The sequence below is a fragment of the Lissotriton helveticus genome, chromosome 6 (assembly GCF_964261635.1).
Source record: "Lissotriton helveticus chromosome 6, aLisHel1.1, whole genome shotgun sequence".
In the NCBI taxonomy this organism is placed as follows: domain Eukaryota; kingdom Metazoa; phylum Chordata; class Amphibia; order Caudata; family Salamandridae; genus Lissotriton; species Lissotriton helveticus.
The window spans coordinates 1,279,150,348-1,279,173,072 of NC_136067.1; the positions used below are offsets into that span (position 1 = coordinate 1,279,150,348).

Genomic DNA, 22,725 nt, shown 5'->3' on the forward strand with positions numbered 1-22,725 from the left:
CCAGGCTGTCAGCCTCCAGGAGCCTCTGTTCCTATCCCCTCCAATTCCCACTCTGACCAGTAATGGGGAGTGGTCGGAGATCCCTCTTGCTTGATAATCCGCCGTGTCGGCAACTGCTAGGGTTTGCCTGGACAAGAAGATGTAATCTAATCTCGAGTACACTTTATGTGAGGCCGAGAAGGAGAAAGTCTGCTGATCAGGGTGTAGCCACCTCCATACATCTGTAAGCCCCATGTTTGTGATCATCTGGGACAGGGGGGTCCGGGTCCCATCCCTTGACGCTGCACCCGTCCGATCGAGCCCCAGATCCATCACATCGTTGAAGTCACCCCCAAGGATCTGTGTAGTGTCCGCCGTGTCTAAAAGTATATCTACCACTCTCTTTAGCGTGGTGGCCTGCAGTTTTGGGGGGGCATACACTGAGAGTATTGTGTATTCTCGTCTATTCCACGTCCCCTTTACCCCCACATAAGTCCCCTGTGGATCCGTCCATGTTTGTGCTATACAGAACGGTGTGGTCTTTTTCACAATTATGGCCACCCCTCTCGATCCCGTGGTGTACCCCGCGTGAGCTAATACCTTGTAGCGACCCCTGGCTAGGAAGGCACAGTTTGTCCCTTTAAGATGAGTTTCCTGCAACAGTGTTATGTCAGGGTTTAGCCTTTTGATATAGGCGTTCACCAGCCCTCTCTTTATCTTACTGCCAAGCCCGTTGACATTCCATGTCAGGACACTGAATCCCCCCTGGTCTCTATGGCTTCTCACGTGGTCCCCCGACATTCTGATGTGTGTGTTGCATAGTATGGTCGGTCACCTGTATGGAGGTGTCGTTCAGAGTACGTAGGTGTGTGGCCATGATGACATAATGCTCCCCCTCCCTTCCCTCTCCAGCTACTCCCCTCTCCCCAAACGTCTCAACCCCCAACTGAACATCCCAAGACCCCTTACCCCGTCTCCCCCCGCCCCACCTTTCCCCCCTATCCATCCCATCAGTGCAACAGGCAGCATGGTGGACTTCTAGGCAGAAAAGGTCTGTCGCCCCCCCCTAGAAACCCAACTTGATTGTCCCTGGACTCCTAGCTATACTGCATACAGTGCTTCCCTGAATGTACAAAGCCCTGTGGTGCTGTAACAATACCCTCAATACAGTAAGCCAAAGAGTAAAATAGGGGGTGGCGTGGTAACTTGCGTGTCTCTCAGCTCTGTGCCGCATCTCAGTCGTCCATATCTTTGTGAGGTCAAGAGTGTGAGTCCTGCATGTCTCCTGGTGAGGTCCCCACGTCCAGGGCTGGTTCCTGCTCCATCTCATTGATAGCTATTACCAGGGGGTGCATGGATTGTTCCTAGGGATCGTCGCTGTCAGTCGTCTCTCCGCCGGGTTCTTCCTCTCCCTCCGATCTTTCTTTCCCTGCAAGGCAATGGAATTGTGATCCCGTCAGATTGTCTGTGCCCGAAGATGCCGAATTGCGTTTCCGTCTCGGGGTCATATGTTTGGCCGGATGTGGTGTTGTGTTCACCCTCTTAATGCCCCTCATATTTCTTGTCCGTTGCGATCGCGGTTGTTCCCACCGCGTGTCATTGGGGGGCTGTTGCCTCTCCATCCGGGTTCTGTGTTCCTCAGGCCTCCGAGTGGGGGGGACGCTCCTCTAACCACTGCCAAGCCTTGTCAGGGTGGGCAAAGAAGTGGGTTTGTCCTTTATAGATGACTTTCAGCTTTGCCGGGAACAGCAACATATATTGAATCTTTAGGTCTCTCAATTTTGCTTACACTGCGTCAAAGGAGCGCCTCATTTCCTGCACTTCCTGGCTGTAGTCTGGGAAGATCATTATGTTGGCATTTTCCAGACGTGTATCTGCGAGTTTCCTAGCTTCTCTGAGGATCAAGTCCCGATCTGCAAAGTTCAGGAAGCGGGCTATGACCGGCCGTGGGTCTCGTGCCCACTGGAGGTCTAGCCAAAAGCGCCCTGTGCGCCCTCTCTATCGCAAAGCACGTCGAGAATTGCGCCGCAGGGAAAGTTTCCAGTTTCCAGTTGCCAGGTACGCAGGAATCCCTCCATGTTGTCCTCCTTCAATTCCCTCCCTAAAACCTACAAAGCGGAGGTTGTTGCGTCTTGCCCTATTTTCCGCATCGTCCACTTTCCATTGTAGTTGCCTGTGTGATGCTTGGAGCTCCGCCACGTCTTTCTTCAGCGTAGTTATCGTGTCTTCGGCCTCCCCCAGTCTGTTCTCCGCCGTGGTGACCCTCGCCGTCAGATTGCGGAAATCTTGTCGCAATAAGGTGACCTCTGATCCCACCTCTCCAATCTTAACTTCCAGGGCACTCCGAGACACCAGTATATCATCCCTGGACGCCTGTATGGCTCCCATCAGCAACTCTGTCGGTGCGGCCACCTGGAGGCTCCATTGTACCCGCTGGGGGGGCCACCGCATAGCGTTCCATGGTGCCCTGTTTAGGCGTCTTAGGGGTGGGATGTTTTTTCCCCATTTTAACTTTCTCTTTAGGCCAGATGTCTCCTCCTCAGCGTGTGGTAGTATCAGGTGCCCCGGGTCCAGAGTTTGCTGTCTCTATGTGGGCCACCGGCAACACTCTCTGGAGTCCCCCTATCTGTCACCACCGGGCCGGGTGCAGCGCATCGCCAGAGCCGTTTTAGGGTGACACTCTCAATCGCCCGCTGTGAATGCCGCAGATGTGGCAGTGCGCCGTGTGTGTCGTGGCCTGATATGCACATCCCAGGCCACCCAGTGCCGAGAAACAATGGCGAGTGGTGGCGGTTACCTCAGCTGGGGGGGGGGGGCGGAGCGGGGGAGGGAGCGGGGGAACATCATCTGTGTCCCGGTGTCCAAGGTCTTATATGGTGCGGGGGAAGAGTCGCTCTGCCCACCAGTCTAGGAAGGCTGTCGGAGACTGTCACCTCTCCCTCCGCCCTCAGGGTTCTGGAAGGCAGGCCGTTCCCCCCCCCCCCTTGCCAATGGGCCGATTGCCCCAAGCCTCCTCACCTCCCTCATGCCTCCGGGCAGATTCGTCCTCTGGTCGTGGCGAGGCCCTCCCCCTCCGGCCGCTCGGGAAGGCGACCTCAGCGCTGCTCACAGCCCGGCAGCGCTCAACCTCCGATCATGGGATGGGCCACCGGGGTCTTCCGCTCTTTACTCTGTGGCCCCCAGTAGCAACCCAAGGTCGTAGGGGACTGCAGGTTCCTCGCGCCTGCCCCAGCGGAGCCTCCTGATACTTCTCCGGCGCCTCCCGGGTTACGCTTCAGGGCGCCGCCATTTTGAATTTGTCCGAAGCCAAGCCCTGCGGGGGAAATAGTCATCCGACACCCGGTTCTTGGGGCTTTTAGGCGAGATACTTCGTCCCGGATTGTTACGGGACCCTCATGGGTCCGTGCAGGTCCAATTCCGGTCCTTCGACGCCAGATTTGCGGCGGATTTTTATCGGCTGTGGAGAGCTATTGAGGGTGCCGACTCACTCGGCCATGCTTCACTGGGTGCCTTATTCTTAACTCTGTGAGGATTTGTTATATGAATGCAGCAAATTCTACTGTCAAAACTAAACACAGTTGAGTCAAAAACAAATGACAGACTAACTTCCCTGGAATATTGTGATTCCTGTTGTACGTAAATATCTTAACTTTTAAGTTATTCTTTAATTTGTACCTTTCAGTTTGCTTGGTCTGTATGCTCATTTAGAATATCATGACATTGTAATCATCTACAATTTCTGCACTGATCTGTAACTGTGCCTCATGGGCTTGCAACTTTGTATTTGAAAGGCACATACAAGACGGCTGCATTTAATGACCTAATTTAATTTTATCCTCCTCTTCCGTTTCCCCCTCGCCTCCCCTTTGCAGTTCTCCCAAGCCAGCATCTTGAAAGCTTGATGCATTTTTAGGCCTCACCTGCACAACGCTTGCTGTGTGAAACAATGTACTTACAACCTGCCCACAGCATATACCATTAGCTGCTTCCGTTGGCACTCATTTCCAGTCTTTCGATTACTTAGCTCCCATAGGCTTCCGTTCCTTTCTTGTGTTACCTCCTCCATGGATCATGGACCTCGTGGATCATGGACCTTGTACCTGTTCTTATCATTATCCAGTATTAGGGTTATCTTTCATAGATTCACATGCCTGAATCGTTCCCCATCCCCGGTACATAAAGAGTAATGTCATATAGACATATACATAGTAATAGGCCAGATGCCTCATTAGTAACATATCCATGTCCTTTTGTAAAAAAGGGACCAAACTTTGGCCAAGAGCCAATCAGCTATCACCACCCTCTAGAGAACCTTCCTGGAAGGAGCCCTAGTCCCTCAGAATTTCTACCGCACGTCTTGCTAAGGGAGTCTCCACTGAGCTCTGCTCAGCTTTCCTGTATTTCTGGATTTTTTCCACAAATTTTCTCAGAATTCTCTGTGAGGGGTTTTCAGTTCACCATGGCTGATACTCCAAAAAAGGGGCTTTTTAGACCTTGTTCCTCTTGTGGCAAAAAGAGGCTTCATGTAGATGACAGACATGAGGACTGCCTTTATGATCTCTACCCAGACCACTCCGCTAAGGATTGTAAAGTCTGCCGCATTTTTTCTGCTAAAACTCTCAAGGACAGAGAGGGACGCCTGTTGATATGGCTTCAGAGACTGAAAGATAAGGACCAAGCAGTCTCTTCAGGTGAGAGTGAGTGTTCCATCAGGAGTGCACATTCCTCTCCTAAAAGGCCTAGAATGACATCCCCAGGACCATCTTTGGAGCCACCTCAAAAGAAGACGCCCAAGTCTTCAGAGGTTCATTCAAAGGCCGTGGCTGTGAAGGTTTCTCTTCAGGATTCTACTCCTACCTTCAAGAGACCTTTCACGACGTCTTCAGCTCTGCCTGTGACAACGTCGACAGCAACTATCTCCACGTAGGTGGTGTCATCCACGTCTACATCCACTACATCCTCGTCGTCGACGGGTAGGTCTGTTTTTTCTATCATTCTGATCAAGAAATCGTCGACGACGCCACCTTCGAGCTCTTCCAAGTCGACAAAGTCAAAATCGGCGTCGTCGAAAACCTCATCGACGACAAAAGCTCCATCGACGTCGACAACGTTATCGTCGACGAGACCATCGACGTCGACACCAACGTCGACGAAGAAATCACCGTCGACATCGTCATCGACGACATCATCAACGACGGCATCTGGATTGACTGTCGGCGTTCCTCCGTCGAAGACCAACCCGTCGACTAGCTCGACGACAATAGAATCTCCTACCTTGAAGTATACATACACGCACTTTAAGGTTACTAAGCGTACTCTGACGCCGGAATGGACCTCTCCGAGCAGAGTCCAGGCACTACCACCTGCCCATCTACTGGACACTGAAGACTCTGATGAGGGCTCTATGTTCCAAACAGCAACCAGCCCATCACAACTGCAAGTAAAATATCATGAAAGTTCAGATTGTGAAGACCAAGAACAGGACAAAGTGGAATACCAGGAGGAATACCAGCCTCCTCCTCCTCCACGACCTATGGTGTCTTCCCGCATCCATAGTGACCGATCTGCAGTTCTTGATTGCCGACTACAAACAAAGGCTTCCCTCCACTCCTCCTCCACTGCCAGTAGTGTCACCGCCACCTAGACCTCGGCCTCCACCTTTAGTGCTTTAGCCAGATCCTGCTCCTTCGCGTCCTCCACCATCCTCAGATGATGAAGAAGAGCAACAGTAAGAGGAAGGGGAACTCCAGGACTCACATGACGAATGGGATGACTACATCATTCCATGTCCAGCATCCCCTGTACCAACGCAAGCGGACTCTCCCCCGGAAGACATTGGAGGATTCCATAATATCTTGGGAAGGGCGGCGTTGCGTTTTAAAATTCGAATGACCACAGAACAGGACTGCTTCCTTTACAATTTTAAGAAACCATTCAAAAAGGCTGTACGGTCCATTCCTATCATTGAATACATTTGGGACCAAGGGGTTAAAATCATGCAAAACCCTTCATCTTTTCCCTCAGTTCTGCCCAGACTGGACAAAAAATATAGGGCTCCAAACACGGTTCCAGCTTGCCTTACTGGCCATCCCAAGCCGGACTCGGTCATTACTCCGGCAGCGCAGCGCAAATCTAAAAATCCATCTGCTGCGCTGACTGCGCCACCGGATAAAGGACGAAAACTCGACAACATAGGAAAACGGTTTTCTTCTATGTCAGCACTAACAGTGCATGCTTCAAACTCTATCGCACTGTTAGGAAGCTACAACCGTCAAATATTGGCTGATATCGCCCCATATTTGGGATCACTGTTGAGGAACAGAAGGAAGAAGCAAAAAAGATTCTCTTAGAAGGCGAACGTTCAGCCTCTGAGATGATTGATTGTGCGATGGATATCGCATCCACCGGGTTCCGCCAGCTAGCGGGAGCTGCGGTCCTGAGGCGACAAGGTTGGCTCAAAGCAACGTCTTTCCGACCTGAAGTGCTAAACATGCCGTATGAAGGCCAACTTCTGTTTGGACAACACATTGATGAAATGGTTCAAGGTATCAAAAAAGATACTGATACAGCAAAGGCACTGGGTACCCTCCAGTATAAAAATCCTCCCTTTCGGGGCTCCAGAGGGAGAGGTGAATCAACAAGAGGTGACTTTCAAGGGTACAGATCCTCGTACAGCTCAAATCAGCAGTACAAACCCCAGTATCAACAGAGACCACAACAACCACAGTCGTCCTACAATAAGTCTTCCTTTCGTGGTCGAGGAGGAAAGAAGGACACAGCCTGAAGACAATGACTTCTCTCTGCCACAGGTCTCCGCTTCTCCTCCGCCTTGCAAAGTTGGAGGAAGAATTTCATCCTTCCTACAAAATTGGAGACAGATTACAACGGATCGGTGGGTCCTCCAACTTGTTCAATTCGGACCCTCTGGAGTTTGTGGAAACTCCGCCTCAAAATCCTCCGCGCCCAATGCTACACAAGAATCTACACCTGCTGCAATTGGAGCTCTCACGAATGCTCCAGTAAGGAGCGATAGAAAGAGTCCCCCGTGGTCAGAAGGGCAAGGGGTTCTACTCCCGATTCTTCTTAATTCGAAAGAAGGAGGAAAAATGGAGACCTATATTGGCCTTAAGAGATCTCAACAAATACCTCAAAAAACAGTCATTCCGTATGGTGTCCATCCAGGAGGTACTGCAACTCCTCAATGCGAACGACTTCATGGTGTCTTTAGACCTTCAAGTTGCTTACTTTCATATACCGATCCACAGGAACCACAAGCAATACCTCCGGTTCGCTGTGGCTGGCAAACACTACCAGTTTCGGGTATTGCCCTTCGACCTGAAGTCGGCACCACACATTTTTACAAAATGCCTGTCTCCAGTAGCAGCGTACCTCTGGCAACATCACCAAGTCTTCCCCTACTTAGACGACTGGCTCGTCAAGGCACCTACTTTCGCAGGCGTGACCAAGTCCTCCAACGCCTGTCTTCAGCTTTTCAACGACCTGGGCCTTACTCTCAATCAAGAGAAATCCGTCCTTCAGCCTTCCCGGCGTCTCACTTTCCTAGGCGCTGTCCTAGATACAGCTCATAAAGCAATCCCTTCGCAGGAACGTCAATCCAAGCTGACGTCCTTGGCCGCCCGGATACAAGCCAAAAAGACCATAGTTTAAGTTTAAGTTTAAAATATTTATCAAGCGCAACGTACACCTGGGCGGTTTCTTGGCGCTAAAGTAGCAGGCAGCCAGCTGGGCAAGAACAGTCGCTAAGACGTCGACTGAAAAGGCAGGCAGAGCTTACGAAAGAAGAGCCTGAGAAAATAAAAAGGTCTTCAGAGCTTTGCGGAAACTGGAATACTGGGTGAGGGACCTAAGATGGAAGGGGAGAGAGTTCCAGAACATGGGGGCAAGAGTGGAAAATTTTGAGCCACCCTGTTTTTTTTTCCGGTAGCGAGGTACTACTAAAAGAAGTTGTGCCGCGGAGCGGAGGTCTCTGCCAGGGACATAAGCCTTGATGGCAGAAGATATGAAAAGGGGGGCCAGGCCAGTCCTGGCCTGAAACGCCATGCAGCCTAATTTGAACAAGGCGCGTTCCCGCACCGGGAGCCAGTGGAGGGTTTTCAAAAGGGGGGAGGTATGGTGGAATTTGGGAAGACCGAAGGCAAGGCGGGCAGCCTGGTTCTGCACTAGTTGCAGTTTACGCAGGCTGTACTGAGGGATGCCATTGAACAAGATGTTCCCGTAGTCCAGGCGGGACAGGACCAGTGCGGACATAATTAGTTTAAGTGCAGAGAAAGAAAAGAAACGAGAGATAGAGCGGATAGTACGGAGAGTAAGAAAGCAGGAAGAAACCACCGAACCAATCTGGGAGTGCATAGTGAGTTTATCATTTAGCTTGATGCCAAGAGTCTTAACAGAGGGAACAGGGGTAGGAGGAGAACCAAAGGAGGGGGGCCAAAAAAGAGAATTCCAGGGACTGGAGCAACCACCCGTCACCACAAGTTCCGTTTTATCGGGATTGAGTTTCAGGTGGTTGAAATTCATCCAGTCCCTGATGAAAGATAGAATAGATTGGAAATTAGAGATAGTCAGGGGTAGAAGACAGATTGAAGATGAGCTGGAGGTCATCGGCATAGTTATATACCGTGACCTCCAGCTGCTGTAGGGCAAAGATAAGAGGAGCGATATAAAGATTAAACAGTAAAGGAGAAAGAGAAGAGCCCTGGGGAACACCGCACTGGACCTGGCAGGGGGTAGCTGAAAACTCCCCAAGGTGAACCGCCTGGGTCCGGTCCCTCAAAAAGGACGAAAGCCAGATAAGGGCTGAGCCTCCTATGCCCGCCGCCTTGACACGGGAAAGCAAGATGGAATGATCCACCGTGTCAAAAGCGGCGGACAAGTCAAGGAGGACCAGCGCCTGAGATCTGCCTACGTCCATACCCTCTCTGAGGGTGTCTAATACTGACACCACCACTGACTCTGTCGAGTGCTTGGGCCGAAACCCAGCCTGACACGGAGCCAGCCTCCCATTCTCCTCGGCAAAGGAGCTGAGCGCAGATGTAACATGTCGCTCAAGCACCTTAGCCAGAAAGGGGAGAAGGGAGATGGGGCGATAATTGCCCATCACAGAGGGGTCGGCTCCTGGCTTTTTCAAGATGGGGACGATGGAAGCAGCTTTTAACGATGGAGTGACAACCCCTCGGGCCAGTGAGTCGTTGAGGAAACCCAGAGGAGGCAGAGAACAGACAGTATAAATCTGCCGTAAGATATGTGCCGGGCATATGTCAGAAGGGGAACCGGATTTAATTTTGGGGAGAAGGGACAGGAAAAGTTCTTCAGAGAGAGGAGGAAAGGAATTGAAAAAAGCTGGGGCGGGGGGAGGCAGGGGGTCAACAAAAAAAGAGGAGGGAGGGGGGATGTTGGATTTAATTGTCGAAATTTTTTCGACAAAATAAAGATTCAGCGAATCACAGAGTTTCTGGGAGGGGGGGGGGTTTAAGTGAGGTCCTGTCGGAGAAAGCCAGATCGTGAGTAATGGCAAAGATCTCCTTTGGTTGGTTCTCGGCCGCCAAAATTTTGGCCGAGAAATAGGCTTTCTTGGCCTCAGTGATGTTTTTCTTATAGGTCCCTAGGAGATGGACGTAACGGGTCCTGGAATTGGGGGAGTAGTCCAGTCTCCATTTGCGTTCTGCCCTTCGAACCGTAAGCTTCAGTTCTTTCAGCTCGTTGTTGAACCACCGATTGGCGTCTTTAGGGCGCCTAATCGAGGTGCGCCGGAGAGGAGCCAAGCAGTCGCTTCCTTCCATGAGCCATGAGTCAATGGCTTTGGCTTGGGCTGCGGAATCCAGTCCCGATAGGGGGGGAGAGGAGGCCAGGAGTGAGGTCGAGAGATCAGACAGATTGACCTTACCCCAATTACGAGCCAATGAGTTTTTGGTGTGGATAGGGGTCTTGGTCAGACAGAGGCTAAGGGAAAACGAAATTAAAAAGTGATCGGACCAAGTGCAAGGGACAACAGACAGTGCAGACAGGGAACAGTTAAGAGACCAGACCTGGTCTAGGATGTGACCGTGAATGTGGGTAGGGGTGTGAACAAAAGAGGTGAAATTAAGAGAGAGGAGGGTTTCTGAGAATTCCTTTGATGAGGCGCATTCCTTGGGGTCCTAGGGCCAATAGTTAAAGTCCCCGAGGACCAGAGCCGAGGCATAGTTGACCGCCAGGGTGCCAAGTAGATCTTGAAAGGCCGGGAGGAAAGATGGGGTTGGTTGGGGAGGGCGGTAGACGAGCACAATGGCTAAGTGGGGGGAAAGGGAGGTAGAGCGGGCCACCAAATAGTCAATTCCTCCCAGGGAGGGTGAAGGGAGGACTTGGAACTGGAGATCAGAACGGGCAATGAGAGCAACGCCTCCACCCGCTTTCCCGCCAGGACGGTCGGCGCGGGTAGCATAGTAAGTCGAGGGGAGGGCAGCCAATAGGGATGGAAGGGAGGCTTCAGAAAACCATGTTTCCGTCAGCAGCAGGAGATCGGGTTTGTCAGTGTCTAAGAGGATGAAAAGTTCCTGGTAGTGTTTGATGGCTGACCTAGTATTAAGTAAAATGATAGATAAGGGGGGAGAATAAGAATCAGAGATGGTAGATGAGACGGGGGCCGACAGAGACGCGAGAGGAGGAGGGCAACCAAATGGGCAGGCATGACAAGGAGAATTACAGCCCAAAAGGGTAATCCGATGAATAGTACGAGGATCGAGGGGCCAATGGCCTTGAAGTAGTGTCAAGTCAGCGGAAGAATATTGGGTAAGAGGACCAGGGGTGATGGCCCCTGGTCCCGGTCTGCCGCGGACGGGCGCAGACGGGCTTAACTCTGGCGCGACTCCGGCGCGCCTACGTCGCGCTCGTCCGCTGCGCTGACGCATGAGGGACGTCTATATAGGCTGTGACTCGGTGGTGGGAGGGGGGGAGTGAATTAAAAAAGAAGATTACCGTTCGCCGCTCGTACTCAGCGGGACGGTGAAGGCAAGAAGCTGCTAGCAATCAGCAGAGCGAGTTAAGCAAGTTTTAAAAGGTAAAAATCAATTTCCAGCGCTCAGCGCGCAAGCCCTCTGCCACAGGGCTTCAGACTACGCGCATGGGGAAGTGGGCGGAGCCTATGTAGGCTGAGACGCGGTGGTGGGAGGAGTCAGAAGGGCGGGAGGGGGGGAGTGAATTAAAAAAGATTACCGTTCGCCGCTCGTACTCAGCGGGACGGTGAAGGCAAGAAGCTGCTAGCAATCAGCAGAGCGAGTTAAGCAAGTTTTAAAAGGTAAAAATCAATTTCCAGCGCTCAGCGCGCAAGCCCTCTGCCACAGGGCTTCAGACTACGCGCGAGGGGAAGTGGGCGGAGCCTATGTAGGCTGAGACGCGGTGGTGGGAGGAGTCGGGAGGGGGGGAGTGAATTAAAAAAGATTACCGTTCGCCGCTCGTACTCAGCGGGACGGTGAAGGCAAGAAGCTGCTAGCAATCAGCAGAGCGAGTTAAGCAAGTTTTAAAAGGTAAAAATCAATTTCCAGCGCTCCGCGCGCAAGCCCTCTGCCCTCTGCCACAGGGCTTCAGACTACCATCACGGTGCGCCTGTACAAATCCCTGCTAGGGATGATGTCCTCTAACATCCTCCTGGTTCGACACTGCCGCCTTCATATGCGTCCCCTTCAGGAGGCGCTATCCACTCAATGGATCCAATGTACAGGATCATTCGACGATGTAATCCAAGTGACTCCTCCCATGGTCCAAGCTCTACACTGGTGGATTCGCCCACAGAATCTTATGCAGGGTCTACCTTTTCTACTTCCAGTTTCGCCACATATGATAACCACAGATGCGTAGGATGGGGTGCGTTCCTTCAGGAACTCCAGATCAACGGACAGTGGTCCCCTGCAGAGAGACAACTGCACATAAACCTTCTCGAGTTAAGAGCAGTTTACCTGGCGCTTCGAGCTTTCCTGCCACGGATCAAAGATTCCCCAGTGCTTGTGAGAACAGACAACTCCACAATGCACTATATAAACAAGCAAGGGGGGACTCGCTCTCTGAAGTCTCAAGAATCTCAAAAGATTTGGAGCTGGCTACTTGTAAACATTTCCCTTAGGGCAGAATACGTCCCAGGAATGGACAATGTCCTGGCAGACTCACTGAGCAGACAATGCTCTGTATGCCACGAGTGGGAGCTAGACCAACAACTTCTCAACTCCATATTCTCCCGATGGGGCAGGCCTCCCCTGGACCTGTTCGCCACCAAACACAACGCAAAATGCCAACATTACGCAAGCTGGCATCCCCAGAAGGGATCTCTAGGGAATGCATTTTCGATCGCATGGTGCAACGTCTTTGCATACGCATTTCATCCATTTCCCCTGATTCCCAGGGTCCTCCGGAAACTGAAGGTGGAGCATTGCACCCTGATCTTGATAGCCCCAGCATGGCCGCGCCAACACTGGTTTACAGAGCTTCATCTCCTATCGCTGGAACCGCCAATCCCATTCAAACCGTACCCAACTCTCCTCACGATGAACCCCGGGCAAGTCCAGCATCTGGATCCAGCATCTCTCAAATTATCAGCTTGGCTCCTGAGTTCAGAGAATTCCAAAACTTAGACATTCCTCAGGAATGCAGAGTGGTCTTAGCCCGGGCTCGGGCCGACAGTACCAACAAGACGTATTCCCTGAAATGGAAAAGGTTCTGTATATGGTGTAAAGCAAACAACATACACCCTTTTTCTTCGTCACCTGCACAAATTCTGCCTTACCTTCTTCATTTGGCAAACTCAGGGCTGGCCCATGCTTCAATAAAAGTTCACCTGGCAGCCATACCTAGTTTCAGACGTTCCTCGTCTGGTACTTCCCTCTGGTCCAGCAGACTTGTTAAAAAATTTCTGAAAGGCCTGTTCAGGACGTTCCCTCCGGTGAGGACTTTACCACCTACCTGGCAGCTAAACCAATTGATGAAACGTCCCTTCGAGCCAATACACAGAGCTGACATCAAATACCTTTCCTGGAAGACCGCTCTCCTACTAGCGCTTACATCGGCAAGGCGAGTAAGTGAACTCCAAGCCTTCTCCATTCAAGACCCTTTCCTACAGTTCAAACAGGACAGAGTGATTCTAAGGACTAACCCTAAGTTCATTCCTAAGGTCCCATCTAACTTCCACCTTAACGAACCTATAGTCTTGCTGACTTTCTTCCGAAATCCACTTTCCGCAGCAGAGAGGTCTCTCCACTCTCTAGACCTCAAACTTTGTCTGAAGTTCTACATCCACAGAACAGAACAATTTAGGAAATCCAACCAACTCTTTGTTGCCTTTAGCAGACCTAGAAAAGGTCTTCCATTGACTAAGCAGAGCATTTCACGTTGGATCTCTGCAGCTATTGCTTTCTGCCATCAACAAGCAGGACATCCTCTGCATTCCAAGGTTCGGGCTCATTCCACTAGAGCGATCTCAACCTCAATGGCTCTCTTTGCGGGAGTACCCGTCATTGACATATGCAGAGCGGCGACATGGAAGACGCCGCATACGTTCACCAGGCACTACTGCTTGGATACTGAACTTATGAAAGATGCAGCAGTAGGACAAGCTGTGCTCCGTCATCTATTTCACTAGAGGTGAGCCTTCTCTTTCATCCCACCTTCCTACTGTCTACTTGCACATTTCTCTTTTATATGGTATGTTGGTACTTTTTATATTTCACAATTGATATGTTATTATCAAGTGATTTTACATATTGTACCATTCGAAATGTGCTGGTGATTGCTTGCTACTCTGATTCAGGCATGTGAATCTATGAAAGATACCTCTAACACTGGATAAGAAATGCGTTACCTGTAACTGCAGTTATCCAGTATTGGTATCTTTCATAGATTCACATGCAACCCACCCACCTCCCCTGGAAGGGCTCACCTTGGTACTACTTAGCACTGTGCTTACGAAAATCTGAGGGACTAGGGCTCCTTCCAGGAAGGTTCTGGAGGGTGGTGATAGCTGATTGGCTCTTGGCCAAAACTTTGGTCCTTTTTTACAAAAGGGCATGGATATGTTACTAATGAGAGGCCTCTGGCCTATTACTATGTATGTGTCTATATGACATTACTCTATATGTACTGGGGGACTCCCACCCCGACGACGGGGAATGATTCAGGCATGTGAATCTATGAAAGATACCAATACTGGATAACTGCAGTTACAGGTAAGTAACGCATTTCTTTTGCAACGCACAATATTCTTTTATATTAGTGTTTCGGTACTATTCCTGCACTTGCTGTGTCCTTTCCTACCTTTAACACAGGCATATGGCTTCCTATTTATCTTGCTTTCTCTCCATCTGCAGTCTCTATTGACGCTTTAGTTACTTACACACACAACTGTACTACTCTGTGCCGCTTTACTCCGTGCCCCTCGGCTCCACACCACGCTGCCCCTCGGCTCCACACCACGCTGCCCCATTCCACTCTATTTCACCCCATTCCACTCAGTTCATCGGCAGTCTACTCCACACCACTTTTTTAATCCCCCACGCTTTGCCACTCCACATTACACCACTCTGCTTCACTTGACTCCACACAGTGCCACTCTGCGCCACACCACTTCACACCACTCTGCGACACTCTACAGGGTGCAACTCTGTGCTATTCCACTGTACTCCAGGCCACTCCATGGTATGTCACTCGACTCCACACAGTGCTACTCTGCACCACTCCACGTGCCACTCTACACTACTCTGTTCTACTCCACACCACTCTACTATAAAACATGCCACTCCACACAACGCCACTCTGTTCCTCTCCACTACGCCACTCCAATTTACTCCATTCCACATCACTCCACTCACCACAACTCTGCCACTCTACTTTACGCCACCCCACAACACCACTGTACTCTACACTACTCTGCTTCACCCTTCTCCCCTCCACTTCACCCCACTCTTAATTCCACTCCACTCTACCCCACTCGGACACTCCATTCCGCTCTACATCGTGCCACTCTACACCAATCCATATCACTATGACCCTCTCCACACCACTCCAGTTCACTCTGATCTATGCTTCTCTAATCTACACCGCTCTAGTTCACACCACTCTGCTCGGGACTACCCTACGCTACTCCACTTCCCTTTTAAGTTCAAAGTAGCAATTGATAATTTAGGAACGCTCACCTATTGTGGTCATTTGTTTCCTTTTTTTTTTCCTTCAACTATGCATCAAAGTATTGTGACTAATTAGTTTTTTAAAATGTTAGCTACATTGTCTATTGATCTTCATGCACCAAAATCTTACTCTTAACAATTGCATGTTTTACAGGTATGCGGAGGAGATAAGCCATACATTGCACCTTCAGACTTGGATCGAAAACATCAAGATCTAAAGGATTCTGCTATCAAACAGTTCCGATCGGTGAAAAAGATGGGAGGGGAGGAGTTTTGTCAACGCTACCAGGACCAGCTTGAAGCAGAGCTAGAAGAAACCTATGCAAACTTCATAAAGCACAATGATGGAAAAAACATATTTTATGCTGCACGTACCCCTGCTACGCTTTTTGCTGTTATGTTTGCCACATACATTATCGCAGGACTGACTGGCTTCATTGGTTTGAACACAATAGCAGTATTGTGTAACCTTATCATGGGTGCAGCACTTCTCTCCCTCTGCGCCTGGGCATATGTGAAATACTCTGGTGAATTCAGAGAAATTGGAACTCTTATCGATCAATTAGCAGAGTTAATATGGGAACAGGTTAGTATTTTATTTTATTCTCATATACCTGCTTCTAGCTCTTTGTTTCTGAAACCTTGTTCAGTGAGTGCCTCTAAATCTTAAAAAAAAAAAAAAAAAAGCATCAGGTTGGTGTGTAAGATAGTTAATCAGTCCCAGGATTCTCTATGAATCCGATAAACAGTTGAATATCTCCACAGACTGAAGGGATCTGCACTTGCTCGAATATATTTTGTTTGTGGATTTAGAGCGAATACACGACGGAGCTTGGATACCAGGTAAGTAACTTTTCAATCTGACGCATATGTCCCATTTCAAATGAGTTACTTAAAATCATATAAATAATAACTTGTGTTGTGGTTCGATATAAAACGCCAAGATAGCTTCGGTTTTTTTTATGTCCTCATTGCCCAGGTTTATCAAAGTTCTACTCTGAACACCGCAGTCTCCCCCATGGTGGCGCCACGCCTAGATACCCTGGACTCATTTCCACGGTAAACCAAACCTTTCAAGTGTAGCCTAAAGATGATCCATATCTAACAATATCAAAAGCCTTGTCTGCATTTCTTCAAACTGCATCAGTGGAGAAAATGGAGTAGTTGCCCAATCCATGCCGGATTTAAAAGCTGCAATATTTTGATCTAAATCCTATTTATCCTAAACACCTAACCTAAATTTATTACGTTTCCTATTTTCTTTAGTCTGCTTGCATCAGTCTTGATAGGATAATGATATCGCTCTATAAGATGCACATAGTTGTAGATATTTAACTGGCTTGCAGATTATTATATTGTCCTTTTGCTAAAATGGAGTTCTTCAGCACTGGCTGTTTGATGGATACAGTTGCTTGAATAATCCTCAATGGTAGTCTGTTAACCTCCAGTAGTCAATGTTAACATAACAGTATTTCAGTGCAGCAGTTGGTATTAAAAACACACTGGCAACCTTTCATAGACTACAGGCAGGCCATCCACCTCATTTCATGACCCAAAGTCCAGTCAATAAGGTGGAGGGGGCTCCGGCTTCCAGCCCTCCTCAAAGGCTCACATAGTCATCTTATATTCTGCACGTCTTCAGGACAACAGGGAATCAGCAGAGCTCTTCTCTTTTTTTTTTTTCCTCACTAACATCGAACTATTTTGTTTGGGACTTATACATCCCCAGCCACACAGGTAAGCAGTGTCTTCTCCTTTCTTCAAGTGACTGGGGAGGATTTGTTCATTTTTTCATCATTGCTGTGCTATGGCTGAATCCTCAATGTCCTTGTTCAAGCCATGTCCTTCATATGGGCCAGGAACGATCTGTAGTGATAATCTCCACACTAAATGCATTTACGGTCTTCACAAATTGGGTTGTGTAGCCAAGGACTGTTTAATTTATGGTGCAGTTAGTTCAAGGACTCAGACTGATAGAGAGGGTCATATCTTAATTATCTACCAAAGCCCCAGTTGGAAGCTATATCAGCAGCAGCACACATAAAACCATACAACCAGTATTCATGCTTGATTCATACAGACCGTGATGGCAAACACTTGCATACGATGGGCTAGAGAAACTGCATCTTACCAGTAACGTCTGTGAAGATTGCTAATTCCACTGTAGCTCTGGAAAAGTTGCCAGAAGAATACTGTGCAGAAGTTAACGGCATCATGAAAGTAGGCAAGGACACGTTCTTCGCTCTTACTGAGGCAGTCCTAAATCTATCAAATACTGGCTTTCGCCATATGGCCATGAGAGCAGAGCTTAGAAAAAGTATTTGGCTAAAATAACTTCCTCACAGACCGGAGGTGCTGTCAAGAATACTAGATATGATTTTTAATGGCCAGTGTTTATTCTATAAGCATGCAAACGACTTTCTTTAAACTCTGTAGACTGATACAGATGCGGCCAGATATCTGCATATCCTGCCAAAGAGGCAGGATTTTTCTTCTTGGAGTTAAAGACCATATTCTCAGACGTTTTTACCGACCAGGATCCTACAGTACTATTCATCCTTACAGAGAAGCTTCTATCCACAGCATGAATCCACCTCGTTATGTTCTGGGAGACAATCTGGAGGAAGACAGCAAAGTAAAGTCACGATCCTCCAACAAAGGGCTGAACAAGTCCCAAAGAACATGTCTTTTCAGTCAGCCCGAACCCCATGTCGTACATTCCGGTGGTAGGGAAAGTTCGGGCTTACTTCACACCATTGATGAAAACATTTGACTGTTGGGTCTTGCTCATAATAAAGTATGGTCGTGTTTTCAAATTTCTAACAAAACCGAACAAACATTTACACCCGCAAGACTTATGACTAGTCAGTCAAATATAGAACTGCTTCCAGAAGCCCCAAGAAATCAGGGCATCTATGCTATCATTTTCTTTATCCCCGCTGAAAATGGAGAAAGGGATCCCATTTTAAATCTGGGGGGGTCTAAACAAATACATCAGGAAACAAACTTTCAGAATGGTAGCGGATATTCTACAGTCCATCAGCCATTCAGATAATTTAGCCTCAGACCTAGAGAATGCCTTTTTCCATCTGTCTATTCATCCTCTGCACCGACAATTTCTCTGCTTTTTGGTACATGGACGCTACTACCAATTCCAGGCTAAAATCAGCTGCAAGAGGTCTTACAAAATGTTTAACACTGGTCGCAGCCTGCTTGCACAGAAAAGGAGTTAGCATTTTTCCACACCTAGAAGACTGCCTGCCAAACAGCATACTAAATCAGCAATCCAAACAATTAAATTAGTATAGTACTTATTCCTCGCTCTGAACGAGAAGAACATCTGTGTTCCCTGTTTTCAGGGAGCAGATATTCACACACATGTTGAAGGCATGTCCATCACAAGAAAAAGTAATAAACTTGACACAAAACATGATTAGCAGATCGCAAATAACAGTACAGAAAGTCATGGTCTTGTTACGAATGATGTCCTTATGCATCCCATTAATACCACACTGCTGTTTGAAGATGAGACTTAAGAGCAACTGGGCCTGCAGTGGACAGGAGCATGTAGCCTCTAGAACGATCTGGTTCATTTAATGTGAGAAACCAAGACTGACTATTATGGTAGGACAAGAGCATCATCTTTGTCAGGTCAGGTTACATAATAGACCCCTACTATCATATAAAAACCGAAGCCTCATTGATGTGCTGGGGGCACACTTGCTAGAACTCTCAACAAGTGGTCTGTGGTCTCCTCGGGATCAAATACTCACAGCAATGTCTTTAACCTGCTAGTGGTCAGACTCTCACTGAAAGCTTTCCCACCAATAATTGCTCAGCAACGGGTCCTCATAAGGACAGCTAGTGGGACTGAACTATAGAAAGGAGGAACTAGATCTCTACCACTTTCACAGGAGGCTCTGGCATTGGGTATTCAAGCTCAAACTTGCCCTGCCTGTAGAGCATGTACCAGGCATTCATCATTCCAAACCTTATACCTTGAGCAGGAATAAGAAAATATTTTTCTTACCTGTAACTGCAGTTCTCCAGTATTGGCATCTTTCATAGATTCACATGCTTGAATCATTCATCGAAGTGGGTGACCCAGGGTACCATAATAAAGCACTATCTATCACTCATAGGCTATAATGGCAATGTAAAAGTCGATGTAATAGCTAAGGTCCTTTATTTTTTAAAAAAAGGACTAAACTTGAACTTTAACCAATCCGGCGACAGCACCCTCTAGAGCACTCCCAACAGCGGCAGAGTCCCTCAGATTTTCAAGCACAAATAAGAATAAAAAATCACAAGCTATAATGAGGGCCTCTCGGGGGAGGAGGGTGGGGTCGCATGTGAATCTGAAAGATACCAATACTGGAGAGCTGTATTTACAAGTAAGTTACTTATTTTGTCCTCCAGTATTGGATATTTCATAGATTCATATCTTATAGTATTAGAAAATATATACATAACGTTCATATGCAATTTAGTAAATTAATGTATATACATCATGCATTAAAATGTGCATAAATACATAAGCAAACACATGGAACTAAGACTCCCCTTATTGAAATAAGTGGTGTAGTAAAACGTGTCCAACCGCTGCATCAATACGCTGTGCGGGATGCAGGTAATAATGCTGTGTGAATACATACTCTTCCAAGGCACTTCCGCAAACAAAGTAGTTGAGGTGGAAACTGCCCTATTTGAGTGTGCCCTGGTTTTCGCTGTAAGGGATTTGCCAGCCTTTGAGTGGCAGAACTGAATTGCAGTTGAAATTCATCCACCAATGCTTACCATCATGACTGGCTCACCCTCACCAGTGTGTCCATCTGAGTCCAACAGTCGGTCATTTCTCATGATTTGCTCAGTGCGATGTAAGTAGCATTTTAGCTATCTTTTGATACCTAGCATATGACTAGACCTCTCAGCTGGTGGTGAAGAATTTGTGAAGAAAGCCCGAAATAATATAGGTTTAATGAGCCGAAAATCCATAGGAACCGTGGGAATAAATCTTTGGATTGGTTCTGAGAAGTACTAAATTGCCTATGAGACGCAAGAAGGTCCTTGGGTTGAGAAAGCCTGCATCTCCTCTAACCTCCTGGTCAGCGCGAGCTCTAGTAACAAGGCAACCTTCCATGTGAGAAATATGAGGTTTGTTCTGTGAATGGTTTCAAATGAACTCTTGATGAGTTGAGATAGAACTATTATTTGGTGCCAGTCCGGGAAGTAGCCATTACTCTGACAAATTCTTTCATGAACTGTTTCATGATTCTGCTAGAACAGAAAGAGAAAATGTGATGAGCATCTATATCTTGATATTGATGTAAGCCATACCTGAGCAGACACATGTACCAACTGTGACTGAGCTAGCGAGAGGAGAACAGGTCGTTATCTGCCAGAATATGCTAGTAGAGGATGTAGGTTTGATTTCTGGCACCATAGGCAGAAACGTTTCCATTATGGTTTACATGTCTTTTTTTTTTTTTTTTTTTTTAAATTTCTTTTATTAATATAGAGGCGGTGCAATCAGTGAGAATGATACATACAGTCGGCATAGACATGTGTATAAGACTTCAAATCAGAATCATAGGCGGTAGCAATCTTGTTACATCACAATCTCAATTCGCCTGGCGCAATTCTGCATACGATGTTCGCACATCCAGTACATAAGACCAATAGTGTTCAACATGTCAAGTATTACTTCCACGATGTCCCACCCGCAAAAAGTATCTAGCAACTTATAATAAACATTTCCCCCCCCATAACCCAACTTAGTGTCATCACATTCCAATTAGAACTCAGAATTCTCCTCTCCCCAACACGCTTCACTGCCCAATATCTGAACTAGTTGTAATCTCCTCATCTCGCTGGCATAATTAGTACAGAGAAACATAACGTCGTAGTCCCCGCTATCACTCCTCCTCCTCCTCAGTCAAGGTCCTCTCCCTCAGGTAAGAGCTCACAAATGTCCCCCCTGTAAGCATTCCAGTCTGTCCACACCTTGTTCCATTTCTTGGGAGCAGCTCGAAGGACATATACAGTACGTTCCGTGACCATTAGGATGTCCATGTGTTCGGCCCATCTGTCCACAGTGGGCAATTCCGGAGCCCCCCATTTCTGTGCAATATCACGTTTTGCCACTGTTATGGCAAGTGTGGCCCATATGATACCGTATCTGTTTAGATCGTTGGGGTCCCATATATTTAGAAGACATTTACGCGGGTCTGGCAAGGTGGAAACCTGAAGTGTCTGGGATATGGTGCGTAATACCCGTGTCCAGTATCCCTGTATTTTGGGGCAGTCCCAGAGTGTGTGGAACAGTGTTCCCTCTTCCCCGCAACCCCTCAGGCAAAAGGGAGTGGGTGCTCCGTCGAAATTTGGCCGAGATGCCTACTTCTTTTGGAGAAGCCAAGGCCGCATTCCACTCTGATTCGTCCGTCGCACCTATCTCACCCTCCCACCGGTCCTTAAGTTTTGTCGTGGGATCTGGTAAGTTGTTGATTAGCTTCTTGTAAGTGAGGGACGTGGCGCTCTATTGCATATACTCTGTCAGCAGCCTGTCCTCCAGCGGCGAGGAGTCCGGCAGATCAGTGCCCTGTGGGATCGCTCGCAGCAGTGCGTGTCTAATTTGGACATAACGGAACGTTTCAGTGGGTCTGAGGTCATATTGCTTTTGAAGTTGCGAGAATGGTAACACTGTGTCATTGTCCCAAAGGTCCCCCACCGTGGAGATACCTATCAGATCCCACTGAGTGAATCCCTTGCATGCTCTAAGGTTACCCAGTGACTTCGCGTCCCACAGTGGCGTCATTTTGGTAAGTCTGCCCGCCCAGCCCCGGCGTGTCTGTGCCATGTGCCAAAGGGTTGCTGTATGCTGTGTCGGGCCATGCAGGTGTTTAAGCCGCGGTTTATTATACAGTACCGATAGCATGGAATCTGTCCCCAATTGCGCCCAATCTGCCCTGTATGCTGGGTCGTTTCTCGGGGCATGAACCCATTGATTAATTATCTTAAGCTGAGCCGCCCAGTAATACATCTGAACGTTGGGAAGCGCGATCCCTCCCTCATACCAACTTTTTACCAACTTGTCGTAGGCTATTCGCGCTGTACCATTGCTCCAGAGGAGATTGGAGACCAACGCCGCAATCTGTGTGAAGTATCGCGGAGGGACAAGATGCGGGGTGTTTTCCAGTATATACAGAAATCTGGGGAGTGCCATCATCTTGAATAAGGCTGCGCGCCCCAGGAGGGTGAGGGGCAGGGTCGCCCAGTGCTTTACGTCAGCGCGCAGGCGGTCCAGGGGAGGCTTTAGGTTGTTAGCGAAGAAATCTGTTACCGAGTGCACAATGACAATGCCCAAGTATTTGAAGGAGGTCACCGGCGCCGATAGAGGGCAGCCGACCGGCAGCCTCGGTGCCGGACCCTTCAATGTAAAGAGCACCGATTTCGACCAGTTAAGGGTATAGCCTGAAGTCGCCCCTTGCGCGTTACAAATGTCCAGAAGGGCTGGGATGCCGTCATCCGGGTCGACCATGTAAACGAGCATATCATCGGCATATAGGGAGATCTTGTCTTCCCA

At 48.4% G+C, this 22,725-nt stretch overlaps 1 protein-coding gene across 3 annotated transcripts in view; it reads left to right on the forward strand.

The window, feature by feature from the left end:
• ATL2 (atlastin GTPase 2) overlaps nt 1-22,725 on the forward strand; it is a 614,707-nt gene that overhangs the window by 564,859 nt on the left and 27,123 nt on the right. For all 3 annotated transcript variants that reach the window (XM_078649021.1, XM_078649023.1, XM_078649022.1), the window contains exon 12: nt 15,298-15,729. In XM_078649021.1, the coding sequence (XP_078505147.1) occupies nt 15,298-15,729 (432 nt within the window). The remainder of the gene's footprint in view (nt 1-15,297; nt 15,730-22,725) is intronic.